The sequence below is a fragment of the Nycticebus coucang genome, chromosome 17 (genome assembly GCF_027406575.1).
Source record: "Nycticebus coucang isolate mNycCou1 chromosome 17, mNycCou1.pri, whole genome shotgun sequence".
NCBI classification, from domain to species: Eukaryota; Metazoa; Chordata; class Mammalia; order Primates; family Lorisidae; genus Nycticebus; species Nycticebus coucang.
The window spans coordinates 56092838-56113770 of NC_069796.1; the positions used below are offsets into that span (position 1 = coordinate 56092838).

A 20933-nucleotide genomic window follows, 5' to 3' on the forward strand; every position below is an offset into this window, starting at 1 on the left:
TCCCTGGGCTCTGCCCTCCACCCTGTCGTAGTTGTGGTTATCCACAGTGAGTATTTTGTTGAGAGAGCATATTGGCTTCCCAGTTTAAAAAAGAGCTCTGGATTAGGGCAGTGCCTGGGGCTCAATGCATAGGGCACCGGCCCCATATACCGAGAGTGGTGGGTTCAAACCCAGCCCCAGCCAAACTGCAACCAAAAAGTAGCCCGGTGTTGTGGCAGGTGCCTGTGGTCCCAGCTGCTCGGGAGGCTGAGGCAAGAGAATTGCCTAAGCTCAGGAGTTGGAGGTTGCTGTGAGCAGTGTGACACCACGGCACTCTACCAAGGACAATAAAGTGAGACTCCTGTCTCTACCAAAAAAAAAAAAAAAGCTCTGGATTGGAAGGTGGGAACTTGATGTTCTAGTTCTAAGCTCTACAATTCACTGATGATTTTATGCACAGCCAGGCCTTTCTTGGTGCCCAGTTTTCCTATTTGTACATTGAGATTTGTCAAGTCCCAGCTTTGGCTGGGTGTGCGATCAGCCTCTCCTCTTGGGTAATGGGGATAATCCAAGTTAATTTCCTGGGGATTCAGAAGCCTTTTCCAACAGAAGATTCTGTAACATTTAGGACAAAAAATTGAGTTTGTATTACCTACGGTGGTGGCTGACCACCAGGAATAGGAGAAAACCTGCTCTGAGGTCAGCAGCCTCCTATGTCAGGGTATTGGTCAGGTGTACAGCTGAGCATCAAGTGTGCCTAGCAGCATGCTGACAAAATTGGCTTCTGAAACGTAGGGCCTAGGAGAGCCTGTGGCAGCCCATAAACTATGGTTTATCTGTTAACTGGGAATCATTGGCATGCCTGTCTTCTAGAGAGGTTGTAATAAATAAGCTACATATAAAAAACTTCAGCACCATGCAGAGACATAGTAAGGGCTCAGGAATTGATCATTGTCTAGTGGAGTTGAGATACACAAAAAGGCAATCATTTCAGGCAGTAGTGAGTATTCTGAGGTCTGTAAATTGCAGAGTAAATTAGAACTTATCCCTAGTTACTGGCTGTGCAGCACTTTACATTGGGCAGTCAGGAAAACTACCAAGGAGAATTTACTCTGAAATCTGTGATAATGAGTAATCAGTCATCTTACATCAACATACGGTTTGGGATGCTGGGTAAGTCCCTTCCTTCACTTTCATTTTCTGGAAAACTGGAGTAATAGTGTCCTTTTGAGATGATTAAGTAAAATCACATATAGAAAGCAACTTACATTAGTTTTTGGCACCTAGTGGGCACTCAGTACAAGTTGGTTACTACTACTTCTAAGTGAATGTGCTCTTCATAAAAGGGTGGGTTGGGGAGCTGGCACTTGGAGGCCAGGGGTTTTGGTGGCCACTGAGACATTTCAGTTTTGTGATTGTTAATCAGCTTCTGGGCATGACTTTAGGGACTAGTACTGGCAGCGGGGGAGACCAGGTCCATGTCTGGGAGCACTGTGCACCGCCTGGGTTACCACAGGCTAAAGATAGTCACCTGGGGCTAGGCCTGGGCCTGAGCCAGACCAGGCTGGCTGTATTATGTGACTGGAGCCTTTGTCCCTCCTCTTAGGCCAAGGGGATACAAACTCTGTACTCCTGGGCTGGCTGCTAGCCTACAGCTTCTTTTTAGGGAGCACTTCAGATGCTCTGACCTTTTGAAGGTTTCCCTCCCCCCGCCCACTACCCTCACATCCCAGCACCCTTCGGCCCCTTGTTATGTTTCCTCTGCAGGGCTGGGGGAAATCTGGGTGGGAAAGGGCTGGGCAGAGAGGCTTCTGAGAAGTAGTGGCAGCAGGAACTGGTGAACAATGTGAGGAGGATTAAGCCAGCATTCTTTTTACTCTGTTCTTCGGTGGGGGTGTGTGTTTGCATAGGTGAGTGGCAGGGGGGAAGGCCTTAGGGTCTCTAGGCTCCTTCTTTGTGACTCTACCCATTCCGAGTCTGGTGACAGCTGAAAGTAGCCAGGCTTTTTTCAAACTCTGCTCACAGGCTGGCCTGGGACGGGCAGGCACAGGTGGTGGGTGGGTGGGAGGGAACCTGTGGCCTTCCAGGCCATCAGGAAATTTTGACTAAATCCAAATTTTACATAACAAATGTTTTCATTAAAAAGGGGTACAATAGAGAAAATGAAGCTTTTCTGGCTTCCTTTGGTGCTTAAAAAAGAACAATCATTGACCAGGAGTTGTTTGAAAGGCCAAGGTGAGAGGATCATTTGAGCCCAGGAGTTCAAGACCAGCCTGAGCAAGAGTGAGTGAACCCCATCTCTACTAAAAATAGAAAATTTAGCTGAGTGTTGTGGTAGGTGCCTGTAAGTTTGAGGTTGCTACGAGTTAGGTTACAGCCACACATTCTAGCCTGGGCAACAGACTGAGACTCTGTCTCAAAAAAACCACCCAAAAAAAAAAAATTTTTTTTGTGAAATCAGAAGGCCACAATTTCCCCCCCTCTTTACTGCCTGCTGCCCCATCTTACGCTTAGATGCTTCTGCTGCATTCCATTATTGGGATCCTGAGTTACACTCTCAGGTAGATCCCTGGTTGGCCATAGTGAGGCGATTATTTGGACTCCTTAGCTTCTGTTCCACCACCTCCTATTGGTTAAGAGCGCAGGTTTTAGAGGCAGACTACTTGGCTTCAAATCCTGTTCTGCTACTTGCTGGCTATAATCTGGGCAAATAACCTTTCTACCATGTGCTTTCAGTGCCTCATTTGCAAAATAAAACCAATGAGAGGAAACAATGCAACGTTATTGTGAGGATTAAGAGTCCATGCAGAGAGTTTGGAATAGTGTATGGTATCTATTATGTGCTCAGTCAGTACATATTATCTGTCATTAATATTACTATGTCTACAATTTGCTGCTAATAACATTTCTCCTACTTTGATGAGAAATCTCAGTGGTTGAGATTGTGCCAGTCTCCAGAGGTGATACTAGTCCCCAAATAAACATTCAATCATTCTCAGGTAGATTTTGGACCTGAAATGTAGTAGTCCTCTCTGACCACCCACTCTCAGTCCTTCAGGCTTTTCTTCCAACTGGCCCAACCTCATCTAACCTTTCACCGCAGTAGTCTTTCAGTTTTAACTCCCAACTTCTCCTTTCCTCTTGTCAGTTCTTTTTTCCATGACCTCATGAATTTGTATCACCTATGTGCTTTTTCCTCTAAAACCTTCATTAGTTTCTTGGCTCGGCACCCATAGCACAGTGTTTATGGCGTCAGCCACATGCACTGAGGCTGGCGGGTTCGAACCGGCCCGGGCCAGCTAAACAACGGTGACAACTGCCACACCTGTAGTCCCAGTTACTTGGGAGGCTGAGGCAAGAGAATCGCTTAAGTCCAAGAGTTTGAGGTTACTGTGAGCTATGATGTCATGACACTCTACTGAGGGCCACGTAGTGAGACACTGTCTCAAAAAAAAAAAAAAAAACAAAACCTTCATTAGTTTCTCATTGGTTGAACCAAGTCTTGGCTAGCCCCACTGGGTAGTTTTTGTTTCAAAAGGTCAGCTGTCTGGTGGGACCACACCTAGGGTGCATCTTACAAGGGTACATGTGAAACTTACTAAATGTAAAATATAAATGTCTTAACACAATAACTAAGAAAATGCCAGGAAGGCTATGTTAACCAGTTTGATGAAAATATTTCAAATTGTATGTAAAACCAGTGCATGGTGCCCCACGATCACATTAATGTACACAGCTATGATTTAATACAAGAAAAAAAAAAGCCAAAAAAAGGTCAACTGTCCTGGGATCTTTCTGGAATAAGACAATATAGGAAGTACATAATTTTTTTTTTTTATTTTTAATTTCAGTGTGCTTGTTCATTCTTCTTTGTTTGAAGTACTCCTTTTTTGTAGATTTTCTTCTTTCTCCTGCGGTGCTGGCTGTTTTTGATGTTGTTAGTAGAGACGGGGTCTTACTCTGGCTCATTGCTGCTCATATGGGTCTTGAACCTCTGAGCTCAGGCAATCCACCCGCCTCGGCCTCCCACAGCACTGGGACTACAGGCGTGAGCCACCACGCCTGGCCAGGAAGTACATAATTTTTAATCTGTTTAATCTGGCTTTGTACCAGGTGTCTATGGGTGTAGCCCCCTTGAGAAGGTAGGAGAGACTTTTTTTTTTAAGGCTTGGTCTCCCTCTGACCCCCAGGCTAGAGTGCAGTGGTGTTACCATAGCTCACTGCAAACTCAAGTTCCTGGGCTCCAGTGATCCTCCTGCTTCAGCCTCTAGAGTAGCTATCTGCCCCCACACCCAGCTAATTTTTTCTATTATCAATAGAGACTAAAAGGTCTCACTCTTGCTCTGGGTGGTCTTTAACTCCCCAGCTCAAGAGATTCTCTTGCCTCAGCCTTCCAAAGTGCTAGGATTACAGGAGCTAGCTAGGAGCTACCGTGCCTGGCCTGGGAGAGACTTCTGAAGTAAGGCCTGGGCTCTCTTCCTTTTCTTGGCTGGGTGAAAAATGGAATGACAAGATTTCTTCTAGCCCCAGGACTTCTCCCTGTTCTTCCTATCTTAACAAAGCAGGGGTTTATGCCAAAGCTTCTGCTGGGGGATCCGTGGTAAATTCCCCATCTTTCCTATTTAAAACTGCAGTGTTCTAAAGCTTTTCTTTCCTCTTTCCTGGGGAAACTTGCCCTGGAGCCCGGAAACCTCTCTCTGGAGGACATTGTGGGAGTGCTCCCCCCCCCCCCCCCCATGTACACACATTCCAGTCATTGCCTGGAAAAAGAACCAAGATGGGTAGAGGGGCTCATTTGCAATCTAGATTGAGTGAATTGACCCAGTTGATCCTCAAGAATTTTTCTTTTCTTTTTTATTTTAATGCAGTTTTTGGCTGGGACCAGGTTTGAACCTGCCACCCCTGGTGTATGGGGTTGGCGCCCTACTCATTGAGCCAGAGGTGCCTCCCCACCCCCAAGCGTTTTTCCACACACTCTGATTCTTTTCTTTCATGTTGAGAGATGATTTGGTGTGTTTTCCTTTCTCTTAAGGGGGAGGATAGGGATTGCTTGGAAATAATTTAGCTTCCTTTGTAAATTTGAATTGCATTTCTTAACATTAGTTGAGTATTTACTGGGTGCGCTGCACTTTTTTTTTTTGAGAGAGAGAATTTCACTGTTTCCCCAGGCTAGATAGAGTACCATGGCATCAGCCTAGTTCCTAGCAATCTCAAAGCTCCTGGGTTCAAGGGATACTCCTGTCTTAGCCTCCTGAATAGCTGAGACCATAGGCGCCTGCCATAGCAGCTACAATACCTGGCTGATTGTTCTGTTTTTAGTAGAGATGGGGTCTCACTCTTTCTTGCTCAGGCTGGTCCTGAACTCCTGAGTTCAAATGATTCTCTCACTTAGCCTCCGAGAGTGCTAGGATTACAGACATGAGCCACCGTGCCTGGCTTGGAAGCTGACTTTTGAAGGAGCTCTGCAAGGAAGGAGCAGAGTAGGTAGGGACTCCAACCCAAGTTCATCAGGTAATAAGATCCACATGCTTAGTGATTGGGCTGCTCAGCTTTTCTAGGTTATATTTGAATGAAGGGGTGATAGACACTGGAAAGCTGAGGCTCAGAGAGACAGAGGATCTCGGGGTGTTAGACTGTCATGGTTGTGTGGTCATCACCCACTCTACTTTACATGTGAGCTGCTGTCCCTGCTTCTACCATCCCAGTTACTAATTCCTTTCTGTCCTGCCCTCCCTCAGCAGCTACCTTGCATCCCTCATTTCCTTTCATCCATCCTTCGGAAGTGATGGCTTAGCTCCCTGCTCCTTGCCACTTGAAATAATCTTAAATAATCTAAATAAAAAGTGACTTTGTCATGAAGTAGTATAGTTTCTGGAAAAGTCCTCTGATGCCCTCAGCACCACCAATTTCAGATTGCTTTGTACACATAGAAATTTTAGTGACTTTCATTTTTAAAAGTGTGTGTATTTAGGAAGCCCTTTGACCACCTAGAACTAGAGTCAGTACTGCTCATTTCTGGCTAACTATAGTCCAGATACCTTTTAGCCCCTGACTGGCCTTAGTTGAGGAGGAACACCCCTTTAGGTCCTCTGCCATCCTCCCCTAGAAAATTCTGAGCCCCAGAAACCTGTGGACCAGTAATCAGCTGGGCCCTGCCTAGGGCCTGCCTCTCCACAGTTCTACCTCCCTCTCTAAGAAACACCCCTTGTCATCCTCTTTTTACTAGGAAACCCTGAGATTGCACCGCGAAGGTTTTTGACTCATTCTCTATCAGTGGAACAGAGACAGGGGAACCACTGTGCTCCCTTGAGGTTTCTGGTGAGCTGGTTAGGAGCTTTGGCAAAGGTTAGCTCTTTACCTAGATCTGAGGAAGCCCCTTCCCCTCTGTGGTCGCAGTTCCCTTTCTACAAATAGAGATTTTAAAACTATGGTCCTGAGCACCTTTATCTTTCCCATTCCTTGCTGTTTCGTGCTGGTTTGGGGACAGATGGTGCTATAGCATCAGCAGAGGAAATCCAGACAGGTTTTCCATTTGTTTTGGCGTCTGTCTCTACAACTCTGCCACATTTTTTCCCCCTTAGGAATAAAGGAATAAAAAAACAAACAAAAAAAAAAAACAACAACAACTGTGGTCCTTTTTGCTGTTCTAACATTCTGCAACTGTTTTCTTAAAAGTGAATGATGGTGTTTCTTGAACTGGCCTTTGGGTCAGTGGCAGCAGGTGCAGATATTAGAATGCAATGGTAGGAGGATTGTCTCCTGTGACAGTTACCTGGTGAGGGTGGGTGCCTGGGAAGGTACCCAGAAAGGGATATATGTAATTGAAGTCAAGTCAGAAAGCCTAGTCTCTTGCAGGGCCTGAAAGCAGCTCATCTAAGCCTTCCTGGGTTTCCCAGAGGCCTAGTATGATATTAACAGATATGTGAATTTTACATAAAGGCAAAAATGGTCCTCTCTCCCCAGTGGATTTTTCTGTCTTTTTGATTTCTCTTTGTCAGGGATAACCTGAGGCTCTAGTCAGGAGCAAAGCAGGAACAGGGCATCATGAATCCTCTGGACAGAGGGACCTGGGGATGGGGCTTTTTCAACAAACTCACAAGGGCCTCTCTACACTGCACTAATTTAAGAATATTCATATGTATGCCCAGACTGATTGCCTTCTTCAGCTTGGAATTAGTAAGAATTAGGGAATCAGTGGGATCTTTTCATGGGAGGAGGGCTGTCACATTGATTGAAGACTAGATTTTTTTGTGTCGGGGCATCACAGCTCACAGCAACATTCAACTCTTGAGCTCAAGTGATTCTCCTACCTCCACCTCCCAAGTAGCTGGGACTACAGGCACCCGCCACAGCGCCCGGCTATTTTTTGGTTGTAGGCCATTGTTGATTGGCGGGCCCAGGCTGGATTTGAACCTGCCAGCTCAGGTGTATATGGCTAGCACCTTAGCCGCTTGAGCCACAGGCGCTGAGCCAAGACTGGAGTTTTCGATATTATGTCCCTTTGCGATCAAACAGTGACCTGAAAAACTTTGCCTCACCTTTTTAAGGAAAAGTCTTCGGGAATAGCTTGTCCTCTGAACCTCATTTCCCTTTCAGCATATTGTTAATGAGTTTGGTGTTACAGGCCCTTTAGTCTGCTCTTCTGGTAGCATGCGTGGAAGGGTATTTGGGTACTGGGAGAAGTGATCACTAGCAGCAGCTCAGTACAGGTGTACAGTAACCTGGTCCTGGTTTGAAGCAGGTGAAATATTTAGCCTTGTCAAGAAACTGGGTGATGGTAGGCTTACTTGGGCCAACCCAGGAGTCAGGAGAGAAGGGGAGTGCAGAGTAGCTCCCTGGCCCTCAGGGCTCCTTCCTTTTGAGACTGAGATTTTCTAGTTCACCACTGCCCAGCATAGGGTGTGGGGAATGCTGTGGGCTAAGTTGCACAGCTCCAGCTCTTAGAAGGCATGTGGAGTATCTTGAGGGGGCAGTGGCTCTAGTGGCAGGCAGAAACCAGAAATGCAGTGGCCTCGCAACTAGCAATCAGGCAAGGACACTGTCTGCTCATTAAGGGAACATGAGTCTGATCAAGGAGTAGAGCATTCCTTTCAAGGCCAGCTAGGCAAATTTCTCTGCTCAGGGACTGGTGGCAGCTCTAGCCCTGGCTTGGCTGATCAACAGTGGAGGCAAAGTAATGGGAGAGAAGTGTGGGTGAACATAGCCTCAGGATGTGTCTTTTCCTGTGGGTCTCTGGGGGAGGAAGGGGCAGAAACCTTTCAGAACTATGTTGGGAAAACAAATGTTGAGTATAAAAAGGACTGAACCTATTAGAACCACTTAAAAAATAGAGGACATTTTTCTTTTAAAGCCTGTATCTGTCACTGTCAAAACATTTAAATCTCTTCAATGTAGTATTTAACGTTTGATCGTACTTAAAGTATTCCTCTAGAGAGTATACCATGTATTTGTGCATGTATGCTTTTTTTTTTTTTGCAAAAAGGGGGGTTATATCTTTTCTCATTTATTGTGTCCAACTTTTCATATCATTAGAGATCGTGTAGCTTTTTAATGGCTGTTCTAAAAATGGATTAATTGTATTTAGCCAATTGCCTGCTTTTAGTCAAGTGGGTTGTTTTCAACTTTTAAGTTCTAAAATAGCACTTTGGTGGATATCTTTGTACATAAGCTTTATCTAATTTGTATCATTAGGATCATTTGCTGAAGGGGGAACTGCTAAATCAAGTGGATGCCTACTTTTTCTTTGGAAACTGAGGAGGCAGACAAAATCTTTCCTGAGTGGCTGGCCCTGGTGTGGTTCCTAGATTTCTTGATTTTTTTTTTATCTTGCCTTCCGTATGATCACTAGCCCTAGTCTGTGCAGAAACAAATTTTTAGAATGGTGGAGCCCAGAAATAATCTTTCAGACCCTTAATAAGATCTGTGATGATACAAGAGCACTGAATTACAGTGCTAACTAACTCTGGCATGGACTTTGCTCTCTAGGGCTCAGTCCCTGATTTACAAGCTTGAGTATAGAGCTGAACTCTGTGAGGGTCCTCTTATCTCAGAGTCTGAGTTCCTGGGGTGTTGCTGCTGGCTCTTTGTGTGATCTGATTTTCTGTGATTTCTTGAGGAAGGGGCTGATACAATTATTATTGGTATTTAAGCACATTTTTTTCTCCTCTCCACTATTTCTTCCTCCTGTAGAAACCTGCAAGTTGCTTGACTGAGTGGGGGTGATGTGAGGGTGAGGAGCTAGTAGTGGCCCCCTCGTAGGTTGTGCATAACCATCTTTCTGTTCTTGTTCCCACAGAACATTCTGCTCCGGCCAAAGTGGTGAGGGCAGCTGTTCCTAAACCGCGCAAAAGCAGCAAGGTAAGGAATAAGAGTGGGTACTCCAAGAAGATTTCCTGGAGGTGGCAGCTTCTTTCCTTTTCTAGTGAGTGCTTCTGGACTGTTAGGCAGTATTGGGCCCTCTCTGAATAGCATGAGAGCCCCTCTGGGCCTCCAGTGTGGGTGATCTAGTGGACAGACTGATTGGCCTCTGATCTCTTAGAGCTAGACCTTGGGTGAGGGACTAAATGGCAGAGACCAGGTATATCTTCCCCCAACCCCTTAGGAACCCTCATAGAATGTGCCTTGCAGGTTGGTGACTTTGGAGATGCAATCAACTGGCCCACACCTGGAGAGATAGCCCACAAAAGTGTGCAGGTGAGTCTGTGGGGACGATGGGCAGGTTTGAACTCCTATCTAAAATTTCCATTTTGTGTTCTCAAGTTTTCAGAGCCTCAGAGTTTACCTTTCTAAAACAGTTGTTACAAAATTGACAACATTGAAATAGCTAAGAGTTTTCATCATTTAAGCCTTTGCTTTGTGTCAGGAACTGCCAAATGCAGTTGTCCCTCAGTATACTTGAAGGGTTGATTCCAGGACCCCTGTGCCTATCAAAATCCTCACATATTCAAGTCCTGCAGTTGGCCCTCTGTATATGTAGGTTTTGCATCCCACTAATACTGTATTTTTTGGTCCACGTTTGGTTGGGAAATAAAATCCACGTATAAATGGACTCGTACCTGTGTTGTTGACCCATATAGGGTCAACTCTGTGGTCTGTTCATCATCTATCCCTCTTAGTATACTTCAACCTAGGCTCTTTCCCCATTTTATAGGTGAGGCTACTAAGACTCAGAGTTTTAATTACTGGCCCTTAATGGCCCAGTGGGGATTGGAAATCAGGTGTGTTGTACTCCAAAGTCTTCGTTCTCCATCACTAAACTTGAATTTTCTGTGAGTGAAACAAGAGTGGTCATTAGGGCAGCCTAACCTCCACACCACATGTGTTGAGGAAACATAAAATTCTCCTGTACCCCAGCAAAGGGGAGGAACTCTGGTCAGTTCTTTCTTTCTCAGCCCTTTTGTTCTGGACCAGTGACCTGGATCCCTTACTCACTGCCTGTGGCCACCTTCAATTCACAGATAGGTTTTGCTTTTGACAGGCCAGGGGTCTTTATCTCTTCATCCCGCAGATTACCTAGACAACACAGCCCTGGTTGGAGGGAGTAAACATTTGGTTTTTATGGGCCCCAGCATCTTTCTGTCACTTAGACTTGGAAGCTGGAAGGGCAAGTTGTCTCTTCTGCCTGCTGGCCCATTAGATTATGTTTTCCAGTGAAAGCATCTCAGGTATGAAAGTAGAACCTTAGAATACACCTGTAGCTCCTTCAGCTTGTCTTTGCTCCTGACAGGAAGTACCCTGCCTCCCATACCATAAGGCTTTCACACTCACCTCATTTCCTGGTTACTTCCCACTACAGCCACAGTCCCATAAACCTCAGCCTACTCGTAAGCAGCCACCCAAGAAGGACATGAAGGAACAGGAGAAAGGAGAGGGGAGCGACAGTAAGGAAAGCCCCAAAACCAAATCGGATGAATCTGGGGAGGAGAAGAATGGGGATGAGGACTGCCAGCGAGGCGGGCAGAAAAAGAAAGGTGAGTGGGAACCAGACTTGGGAGTAGGTGGCAGGATGGAATTATGAAATGGCACACCTCCTAGGGGGTTGCTGGGGGAGTCTCATGTGCCCCCCAGAAAGTTGTGGGATGACTGATGTGGGCCATTGGGACAGCGGTCTTCTCTTCAACCATCTGTTCATCAGTTCCTCCTCTTAAAGATAAAAAGTTTCCAAAAACCTGCTGAAATGGTTAGGGTCAGGTTTGTTCTAATAGAGATTCACAGTAACAGTGGTTTAAACAAGATAAAAGTTTTTCCCTCATATAACAAACAGCTTGGTGTACGTAGGCCAGGTCTAGCATGGCAGTTCTTTAATTCCTTTCATCTTGCTGTGGTGCGTTGACTCTTCATTATCCAAAATGGTTCCCTATTTCCTTCTCATTGCAGCTATGAGGAAGGGGAAAGAGGGGAGGTATCTTCTTTCCTTTTAGGGACTCAACCTGGAATTGGCTGCTTTAACTCAGCTCTCTTAGGTAGCATTTTCGCACATGTCTGAAGGGAGTCTGGAAAGTAGTCTTTACCTTGGGCAGCTATATATGTCTGACTTCAGAATAGGATTCTCTGACTTTGCAGAAATCAATATTGGGCGTTAAATTAAGAGTCTGGGGCAGCGCCTGGGGCTCAGTCAGTAGGGCGCCAGCCCCATATGCCGAGGGTGGCGGGTTCAAACCCAGCCCCGGCCAAACTGCAACATAAAAATAGCCGGGCGTTGTGGCGGGTGCCTGTAGTTCCAGCTGCTCGGGAGGCTGAGGCAAGAGAATCGCCTAAGCCCAAGAAGTTAGAGGTTGCTGTGAGCCGTGTGACGTCATGGCACTCTACCTAAGGGTGGTACAGTGAGACTCTTGTCTCTATAAAAAAAAAAAAAAGAGTCTGCACTGAGGACCATTGGCCTCCTTATTTTATTTTAACTTCAGTTAAATTTTTTTTTCATTTATAGGGATGAGACCTTGCTCTGTTGCTTAGGCTAGTCTTAAACTTCTGGCCTCAAGTGATCCTCCCACCTTGTCTTCCCAAAGTGCTAGGATTACAGGCATGAGCTATTGCACCTGACCTGGCTTTATATGTAAAAAGGAGGCCCAGTGTGGGAGAAAGGGAGTTGCCCAGGGTCACCAGATTGTGATTTAGGCCCAAGCCCAGGACAGGGGAAGAAGAATCTGATAAGGCTGGCTAGGAGGAGGTCTTTCCCCTCAAACCTTTGTCACATATCCATGCTGTCTCCCAGGGAACAAACACAAGTGGGTTCCATTGCAAATAGACATGAAGCCTGAAGTACCCAGAGAGAAACTGGCCTCACGCCCTGCTCGCCCACAGGAGCCGAGACATATACCTGCCAACCGTGGGGAGATCAAAGGTAGGCACTACCAACTATGGAGGGCCTGGACATGGGGGACATCCTTAGGCCTGACCTGCTGCCCCCTCTCCCCATAGGGTCTGAGCCTGCCACCTACGTTCCTGTGCCCGTGGCCCCCCCCACCCCAGCCTGGCAACCAGAGACCAAACCGGAGCCTGCCTGGCATGACCAGGATGAGACATCGAGTGTGAAGAGTGATGGGGCTGGTGGGGCGCGGGCTTCCTTCCGTGGCCGTGGACGGGGGCGTGGTCGCGGCCGGGGACGCGGCCGGGGTGGCACTCGAAGTACGTGAGGCCCCTTTGGGCTCCGGGATGTCCAAGGGAGTGTGGCAGGGGTGGTGGGCAGGAATCTGCTCTCCCTCATGACACCTGTTTTCCCTGTAGCCCATTTTGACTACCAGTTTGGCTACCGAAAGTTTGATGGTGCAGAGGGGCCTCGTACCCCCAAGTACATGAACAACATCACCTACTACTTCGACAATGTCAGCAGCACTGAGCTTTACAGTGTGGACCAGGAGCTGCTGAAAGACTACATCAAGCGCCAAATGTGAGTGCACAGGAGCCTTCTTGAAAAGATGAGTGAGAGATCAGGGGTTGCCAGAGGATTACAGCTGGGCAGAGGAGGGCTAGGCAGAGCCCCTTCTGGTGCTAGCAGCAGTGCAGCCTCTGGTTGGAGTTGTGAAAGATAGCTTTTCTCTTGTCATTTGAGCTTCCTTTTCAAAAAGTTGTTATTACAGAATTAATATCATATTTACCTTGAGAAAATTAAAAATTATATCACAAGAAAGGAAGGGAAATGTCTAGATTGAATATATCACCTTATGTGCTTCCCCATTTGTGATAACAGGATTGACAGAATGCTGGCAAATGTTTAGTGAGTGTTCACTGTTATCCAAGGCTCAGTGTTAAATGCTTTATAGACATTAATTTAATCCTGTAATTTTTATCTGCTGAACTTCGTAAGCTGGGTATTTTATCCCCATTTTATAGATAAGCAAACAGGCCCAGTCACTTGCTTAGTCTTACAGTTAGCAAATAGCAAAGCACAGATTTAAATCCATTTCTGTCTGATTGCAAAACCTTTGCTCTTAACCACTCTGGGATATTGTCTCATAGTCCAGTGGGGGATCTGTATAAGGAAATAAATAACTGCAGTAGAGTGTTAGAAGTATTTTAGGAGCAGAGGAGAAAGTGACTGGGTTTTAAAGGAGGATGAAGACTTTGCTAGACATGCAAAGGGGCAGAAGGGCAGAGGGAGTGATTTGACCCAAAGCAAGGTAAGGATAACCTCATCTGTCTTCATCTTTTAACATTGTTTGTATGTAGGATAGGAACAAGCTAGGTCCCAAGCTGTGTGAGATTGTTGGGATGTACAGCAGAATTGGGAAAGGTGTTTTCGTAAGGGACGTAGCAATCTCTTAGTGATGCCTCTTCTCCCGTCCACTTAGTGAATACTACTTCAGCGTTGACAATTTAGAACGAGACTTCTTCCTGCGACGGAAAATGGATGCTGATGGTTTCCTACCCATCACCCTTATTGCTTCCTTCCACCGGGTGCAGGCCCTTACCACTGACATTTCACTCATCTTTGCGGTATGTCTTTCTCCTTGGGGTTGAGGTGTGGGGGAAAGAATGGTCCCATTTACAGAACTGGAGTTTTGGGCCAAGGCTGACCCTAGAAGAATGCCCATTTGATTAATTCTGTTAAAATCCCCAGGCTTGACTGGCCTCCTCCTCTCCCTCCCTTCCTCCTTCGCTTACTCCCTCTCTGCCCCCCTCCCCTCTCTCTCATCATGGAAAATGTTAGACATTTACAAAAGTTGACAGGATAGTATATAATAAACCCATCACCAGCAGCTTCAGCAGATATTAACTTGTAGTCAGTATTCCATCTATACCCTCATCTGTTTCCCCTCTCATTGCTTTGAAGAAAATTCTAGATAATCTGTCATTTCATCCACAAATGTTTCAGTACATATCTCTAAGAAACAGACTTACTAAAAACATAATCACAGCATCATAATCACACCCAAAAGTATCAACAGTTCCTTAAATAACACCAAATACTAGTCAATTTCAAATTCACTTCAGTTAATCAAAAAATTTTTAATACTTGGTGAGCATTAGGATTCACATAAGACCCATGTATTGTCTTGTTAAGTCTCCTCCCTTCCTTTCCTTTCTGTTTTTCTTTTTCCTTGCCATTTATTATTTGAATAAATAAGGAGGTATATCCTGTGGAATTTCCCACAGGACACAATGGTGTCATTGACCATGTTTATCTGTACTCCAAAGTTTGTAAATTGATAATCTAGAAGCCTGAGTAGATTTAAGTTTGGGTTTTTTTCCCTCCTTTTGTCAAGAATACTTTATAGATCTGATATGTTCTCTTTCAGTGTGTCGCATAATATTTCATGTGATTATCTCTTGTGATATAAGAATCAGTCTTTAGTGTTTTAAATTTATTTACTCTTTTTTTGGTACCTCATCAGTCAGTTTGACATTAGTCTTCATTTATTACTGAAATACATAACTCTTTGAGGAGTAACTTTGCCTCATTAGTGTTCAGTTACCAAGAAGTATAGTTTACATGAAACAGCAGATAAATGTTTGATCTTTTCTTTCTGTTAACTAGTTTGCATAATTATAAGTTGATCCCTGATAATATTTAAAAGTTACCAATGAGGGCGGCGCCTGTGGCTCATTGAGTGGGGCGCCTGCCCCATATGCTGATTCAAACCCAGCCCCCACCAAACTGCAACAAAAAAATAGCCGGGTGTTGTGGCGGGCACCTGTAGTCCCAGCTGCTTGGGAGGCTGAGGCGAGAGAATCGCGTAAGCCCAAGAGTTAGAAGTTGCTGTGAGTTGTGTGACGTCACGGCACTCTACCCGAGGGCGGTACAGTGAGACTGTGTCTCTACAAAAAAAATAAATAAATAAAAGTTACCAATGAGGCGGGAGTGGGTATTTGTTTTAGTATCATTGTTTTTATAGGCTTATGGTTTCAAACATTTATTTCAATCCATTGCAGTTAGGATATCAAATCAAATTGTCCTGTCTTTTGCTAATGGGACCCGAGTTCATCTTGTGTGTTTTCTGTCCCAAATCTGGAATTAGTTGCTTTTTAAAGGGACCATAGTTCTTTTCTTTTGGGAAATTATATTTAGTGCCATAATTTGAGTTTTAAGGGTGCTTATTGCTACTTGGTTGATAATTGTTCTAAAGGTTTGGTTTTTCTTGGTGTTTTATTTTTGGTAAGATAAGATACATCATTTCATACTTCCTATTAAAATTCAGGAGTATAGTGTCTTTACTTAACGGGGCGGGTCGTCTTTTACTTATACCTGCTCCTTTCTCTAATGTCCAAAATCTTAATTCCTAATGACATCAACGTAATTATTCATTTATTTTATTCTACAGTATACTTAACTTTATTCTCATGATACTGGCACTACTATTAAAAAAAGTTCTTTTCACTTTATACAAAAAATGGCTTTAGTTTTTATTTGAAATAATCTTTGTGTGGTTATGCCTTTAAATACAGGATGGCCATAAAGTTCGTATGTAATTTAAAGTAGCCAACTGTTTTGTTTTATTTATTTGTTTATTTTTGAAACAGTCTCATTTTGTCACCCTCAGTAGAGTGCCATAGCGTCACAGGTCACAGCAACCTCAAACTCTTGGGCTTAAGTAATTCTCTTGCCTCAGCCTCCCAAGTAGCTGGGACTACAGGCTCCCACCACAATGCCCGGCTATTTTTTTTTTTTTCCAGTTTTTGTCCGGGGCTGGGTTTGAACCCGCCACCTCTGGCATATGGGGCTGGTGCCCTACTCCTTTGAGCCACAGGCGCTGGCCAACGCCTGGCTAGTTTTTGGTTGTAGTTGTTGTTTGCCAGGCCCAGACTGGGTTTGAACCCATCAGCCTTGGTGTATGTGGCCAGCACACTAACTGTTGAGCTACAGGTGCCGAGCCAACACATGTTATTTCTAAAATTTTTTGTTGTTGTTTTTATGTAATATCGGTTTACTGGAGCTAACTGAAGAGTAGTGTTATATAATAGAAGAATATTTCTTGTTCCTGTCTGGTGTTTCATAGTACACAATTGTGTGGGTGCCCCATGGGTTTTTCAACTTCTGCCCCCATAAACGGCACTTTGGTTGTTTCCAGTCTTTTTATATAAATTGCATTAGTGCTGTAACAATCTTGTATATTTATCTTTTTATATTTGTGCCATTGAACTTTGGTATAGATTTCTAGAAATAGGATGGCTGAGTTAAAAAGGGTAAATACATACATGATTTTGCTAGATAGTGCCCAATACTGGGGGTGGTGCCTTTTGCATTCTCACCAGCAAAAGTGCCCCTTTGCCCAGCCTCTCCAACAGAGTATGTTATCATATGTTGAAATTTTTCCTTTTTCACTTACAAGATTTTTTTTTTTTCTTTTTGTAGAGACAGAGCCTCACTTTATGGCCCTTGGTAGAGTGCTGTGGCCTCACACAGCTCACAGCAACCTCCCAACTCCTGGGCTTAAACGATTCTCTTGCCTCAGCCTCCCTAGCAGCTGGGACTACAGGTGCCCACCACAACACCCAGCTATTTTTTGGTTGCAGTTTGGCCGGGGCTGGGTTTGAACCCACCACCCTCGGTATATGGGGCCAGTGCCTTACTGACTGAGCCACAGGCGCCGCCCCCACTTACAAGATTTTAAAAAGGTTTTTTATGACTCATGCACACACCTGGGAGTCAAGCAAAACACCAAATAAATAAATAAAAGGTCTTTTTATTTTTTTGAGACAGAGTCGCACTATGTCACCCTGGTAGAGTGCTGTGGCATCATAGCTCACAGCAACCTCCAACTCTTGGGCTCAAGCTATTCTCTTGCCTCATCTTTCCAAGTAGCTGGGACTACAGGCACCTGCCACAATGCCTGGCTATTTTTTGTTGCAGTTGTCATTGTTGGTTAGCTGGCCCACCAACTTCCGTGTATGTGGCTGATGCTGTAACCATTTTGCTGAGCCATAAAAAGGTTTTTTTTTTTTTTGTTTGTTTTTTTTTTTTTGAGACAGAGCCTCAAGCTGTTGCCCTGGGTAGAGTGCTGTGCTGTGGTGTTGCAGCTCACAACAACCTCCAACTCCTGGGCTTAAGTGATTCTTTTGTCTCAGCCTCCCTTCAAGTAGCTGGGACTATAGGCGCCCATCACAACGCCCAGCTATTTTTTGGTTGTGGGTGTCGTTGTTTGGCAGGCCCTGGGCTGGATTCGAACATGCCAGCTCTGGTGTATGTATCTGGCACCATAGCCGCTTGAGCTACAGGCGCCGAGGCAAAAGGTTTTTTAAAATAGAAAATTCTCCTCCCCTCTATTCTTGTCCCAGAGATAAACACCTATAGCAGTTTACTTGGGAATCCTAGAAGACTTTGTGTGTATTTCTATGATTTTAGACAAGGCTGGGCACGGTAGTTCATGCCTGTAATCCTAGCACTTTGGGAGGCGGGGCTGGAAGATAGCTTGAGGTGAAGAGTTCAAGACTAGACTCAGCACCTATAGCTCTAGCGGCTAAGATGCCAGCCACATACTCCAGAGCTGGCGGGTTTGAATCCAGCCTGGGCCTGCCAAACAACAATGACAACTACAACCAAAAAATAGTCGGACATTGTGGCGGGCGCCTGTAGTCCCAGCTACTTGGGAGGCTGAGGCAAGAGAATCCTTTAAGCCCAGGAATTGAAGGTTGCTGTGAGCTGTAACGTCACGGCACTGTACCCAGGGTGACAGCTTGAGGTTCTGTCTCAAAAAAAAAAAAAGGAAAAAAGAGTTCAAGACTAGCCTGAGCAAGAGCTAGATCCCATCTCGACAAAAAATAGAAAAATTAGCTAGGCATGGTGGTGTGTCCCAGCTACTGGCTACTCAGAGGCTGATGTAGGAAGGAAGATCCCTTGAGCCCAAGAGCAAGAGGTTACAGTGAGCTATGATGATGCCGCTATACTCATATCTGCGCAGTAGAGCAAGACTCTGTCTCAAAAAAACAACAAAAAAAGAAAGAAGAAAATCAAGTTCAAATATAGGCTGACCCGGACCTGGTTTTTTGACTTAATATATTTGTTTTGTGTCTCTTTCCACATGTAAAACACATGTAGAGCTATTTTTGAATGCCTGGATAGTGTTCTTTGAATGGACATGCCATAAATTACTTAAGTTGCCTATGTGATGGCAAGTTAGGTAGTTTCAAGTTTTTTCCTATTACCTGTTGGCATGTGTAGCCTTTGATCCACATGGTATACATATTGTCGCCTGTTTGCAAGTATTCTCTAGGGCAGATTATTGGAATAGATTTGCAAGGTTAAATAGTAGGTGTGTTTTCCATGTTAGTACCTCCTGTATGTTTGATAATGTCCACCATCCATGGAAGATGGTGTCAATTTTCTTAAACTACTGCTAGCTTTGGACTCATACCCAAGCTAATGGGAGCCTAGTGGTCCATCATCTTTCAAGATCTTAAATCTTTTTTTTTTTTGTAGAGACAGAGTTTCACTTTATTGCCCTCGGTAGAGTGCCGTGGTGTCACACAGCGCACAGCAACCTCCAACTTCTGGGCTTAGGCGATTTTCCTGCCTCAGCCTCCCGAATAGCTGGGACTACAGGCTCCCGCCACAACGCCCGGCTATTTTTTTGTTGCAGTTTTGGCAGGGGCTGGGTTTGAACCCGCCACCCTCGGTATATGGGGCCGGCGCCCTGCTCACTGAGCCACAGGTGCCGCCCATCTTTTTTTTTTTTTTTTAATTTTTAATTCACATTTAATCTTTTTTTATGCAGTTTTTTAAAATTTTAATAAAATAGATCATTTCATATTACATAGAGAGCAAACCCATCCACTCATTGTTGATAAAATTTTAGAAATATTTTTGGCTCGGTGCCTATGGCTCAAGTGGCTAAGGCGCCAGCCACATACACCTGAGCTGGCGGGTTCGAATCCAGCCTGGGCCTGCCAAAACAACAATGATGGCTGCAATCAAAAAATAGCCGGGCGTTGTGGTGGGTGCCTATAGTCCCAGCTACTTGGGAGGCGGAGACAGGAAACTCGCTTGAGCTCAGGAGTTTGAGGTTGCTGTGAGCTATGATGCCACAGCACTCTACCCAGGGTGACAGCTTGAGGCTCTGTCTCAAAAAAAAAAAAGAAATATTTTCTATAAAAAGTTTAGGGTTTGACTGGGAATGAATCCATTATAACATGATTTCTTTTTTTTTTTTTGGTGGGTTTTGTCCGGGGCTGGGTTTGAACTCACCACCTCCGGCATATGGGACTGGCGCCCTATCCCTTTGAGCCACAGGCGCCGCCCTATAACATGATTTCTACAGGTACAGTGTTCCCATCCTCTTCCCCATTCTTATTAATTTTGAGAAATTTTAAAAATACAGAAAAATACAAAAAATAAGATAAGATAGCTATATACCACAATCCAGAATCAGTTAGTATCTTTATATTTATTTGCAGTCTTGCAGTCTTTTTAAAGAGAAATGAATATTTATATAAAAAGCTAAAGACCCCTTTAACCAATACCCTCCCCCCTCCCACACTCATTCTCTTTCCTTCTTGAGTCTACACAGCGGCTTAATCTTTTATATATTTCATTATTCTCTCTCCCTCCTTCTGTCTCCTGCAGGCCCTAAAAGACAGCAAGGTGGTAGAGATTGTTGACGAGAAAGTTCGTAGGAGGGAGGAACCTGAGAAGTGGCCTCTTCCTGGTCCCCCAATAGTGGATTATTCGCAAACTGATTTCTCCCAGCTTCTTAACTGCCCTGAATTTGTCCCCCGCCAGCACTACCAGAAGGAGACAGGTAGGTTACTACTGCCTCCTTGTTGTCCTCTGGCCACCAGTTTTCCGCAGGGCTGACATCAGGAGGAAGACTGGAGGGCTGAGTACCTTACCCTTCTACCCTCAGAGTCAGCGCCCGGCTCTCCACGTGCAGTCACCCCAGTGCCAACCAAAACGGAGGAGGTCAGCAACCTAAAGACTCTGCCTAAGGGCCTATCTGCCAGCCTGCCTGACTTAGATTCTGAGAACTGGATTGAAGTGAAGAAGAGGCCTCGCCCCTCCCCAGCACGGCCCAAGGTGGGTGAGGTCTGTCCTGAGCCTGCGTTTTAGGACCTGGGTTGGAGTTCTTGGAGGGGAGATCGTGGCACAGAGCTCTGGCTGTGAGGGGAGGGTTCATGGTCATATTCTAAGTAGAAGTTACCAGTAGTCACTGCAGAAAGATTAATATAGCCTGTCTCTTATTTCCTTGGTTATCACCCTTTAGGGTGCCCTACCATGTGACTCTGAGTGGCATTTTTCATAGGAAGAGATGTTTTTGCCTCTGGCAGCAGTGTTCCAAGATTCTTGATTCTTGCCTTTTTGCTCCTTCTAAATCCCTGGGCTACATTTTCAGTGCCTTTCTCTTGAATCTATCCTCTTTGTCCAATATATAAGAATCTCAGACCTACAGAAAGGGAAGGGGGAGAGAGCAGATGTGAAGTTTGTCTCCTGCACTGATGGTTAGGTAACTTTCAGAAGCTTGTTTAGTATCTCAAAGCTTCAGTTTTACCATCTTAAGATGAAGTGGAGTCAGGGTTAGACGGCT

The 20933-nt window shown here is 45.0% G+C and overlaps 1 protein-coding gene and 1 non-coding gene across 2 annotated transcripts in view; both read left to right on the forward strand.

The window, feature by feature from the left end:
* The window catches only part of LARP1 (La ribonucleoprotein 1, translational regulator), a 64579-nt gene that overhangs the window by 26168 nt on the left and 17478 nt on the right, over positions 1–20933 (forward strand). The window contains exons 2-10 of the mRNA XM_053567092.1: positions 9275–9336; positions 9607–9672; positions 10775–10949; positions 12191–12319; positions 12397–12603; positions 12703–12865; positions 13767–13911; positions 19976–20150; positions 20256–20425. Of these exons, the coding sequence (XP_053423067.1) occupies positions 9275–9336; positions 9607–9672; positions 10775–10949; positions 12191–12319; positions 12397–12603; positions 12703–12865; positions 13767–13911; positions 19976–20150; positions 20256–20425 (1292 nt within the window). The remainder of the gene's footprint in view (positions 1–9274; positions 9337–9606; positions 9673–10774; positions 10950–12190; positions 12320–12396; positions 12604–12702; positions 12866–13766; positions 13912–19975; positions 20151–20255; positions 20426–20933) is intronic.
* LOC128569432 (small nucleolar RNA SNORA55) lies at positions 6417–6548 on the forward strand. The gene has a single exon (XR_008375379.1). It is a non-coding gene; the product is annotated as a small nucleolar RNA SNORA55 (small nucleolar RNA).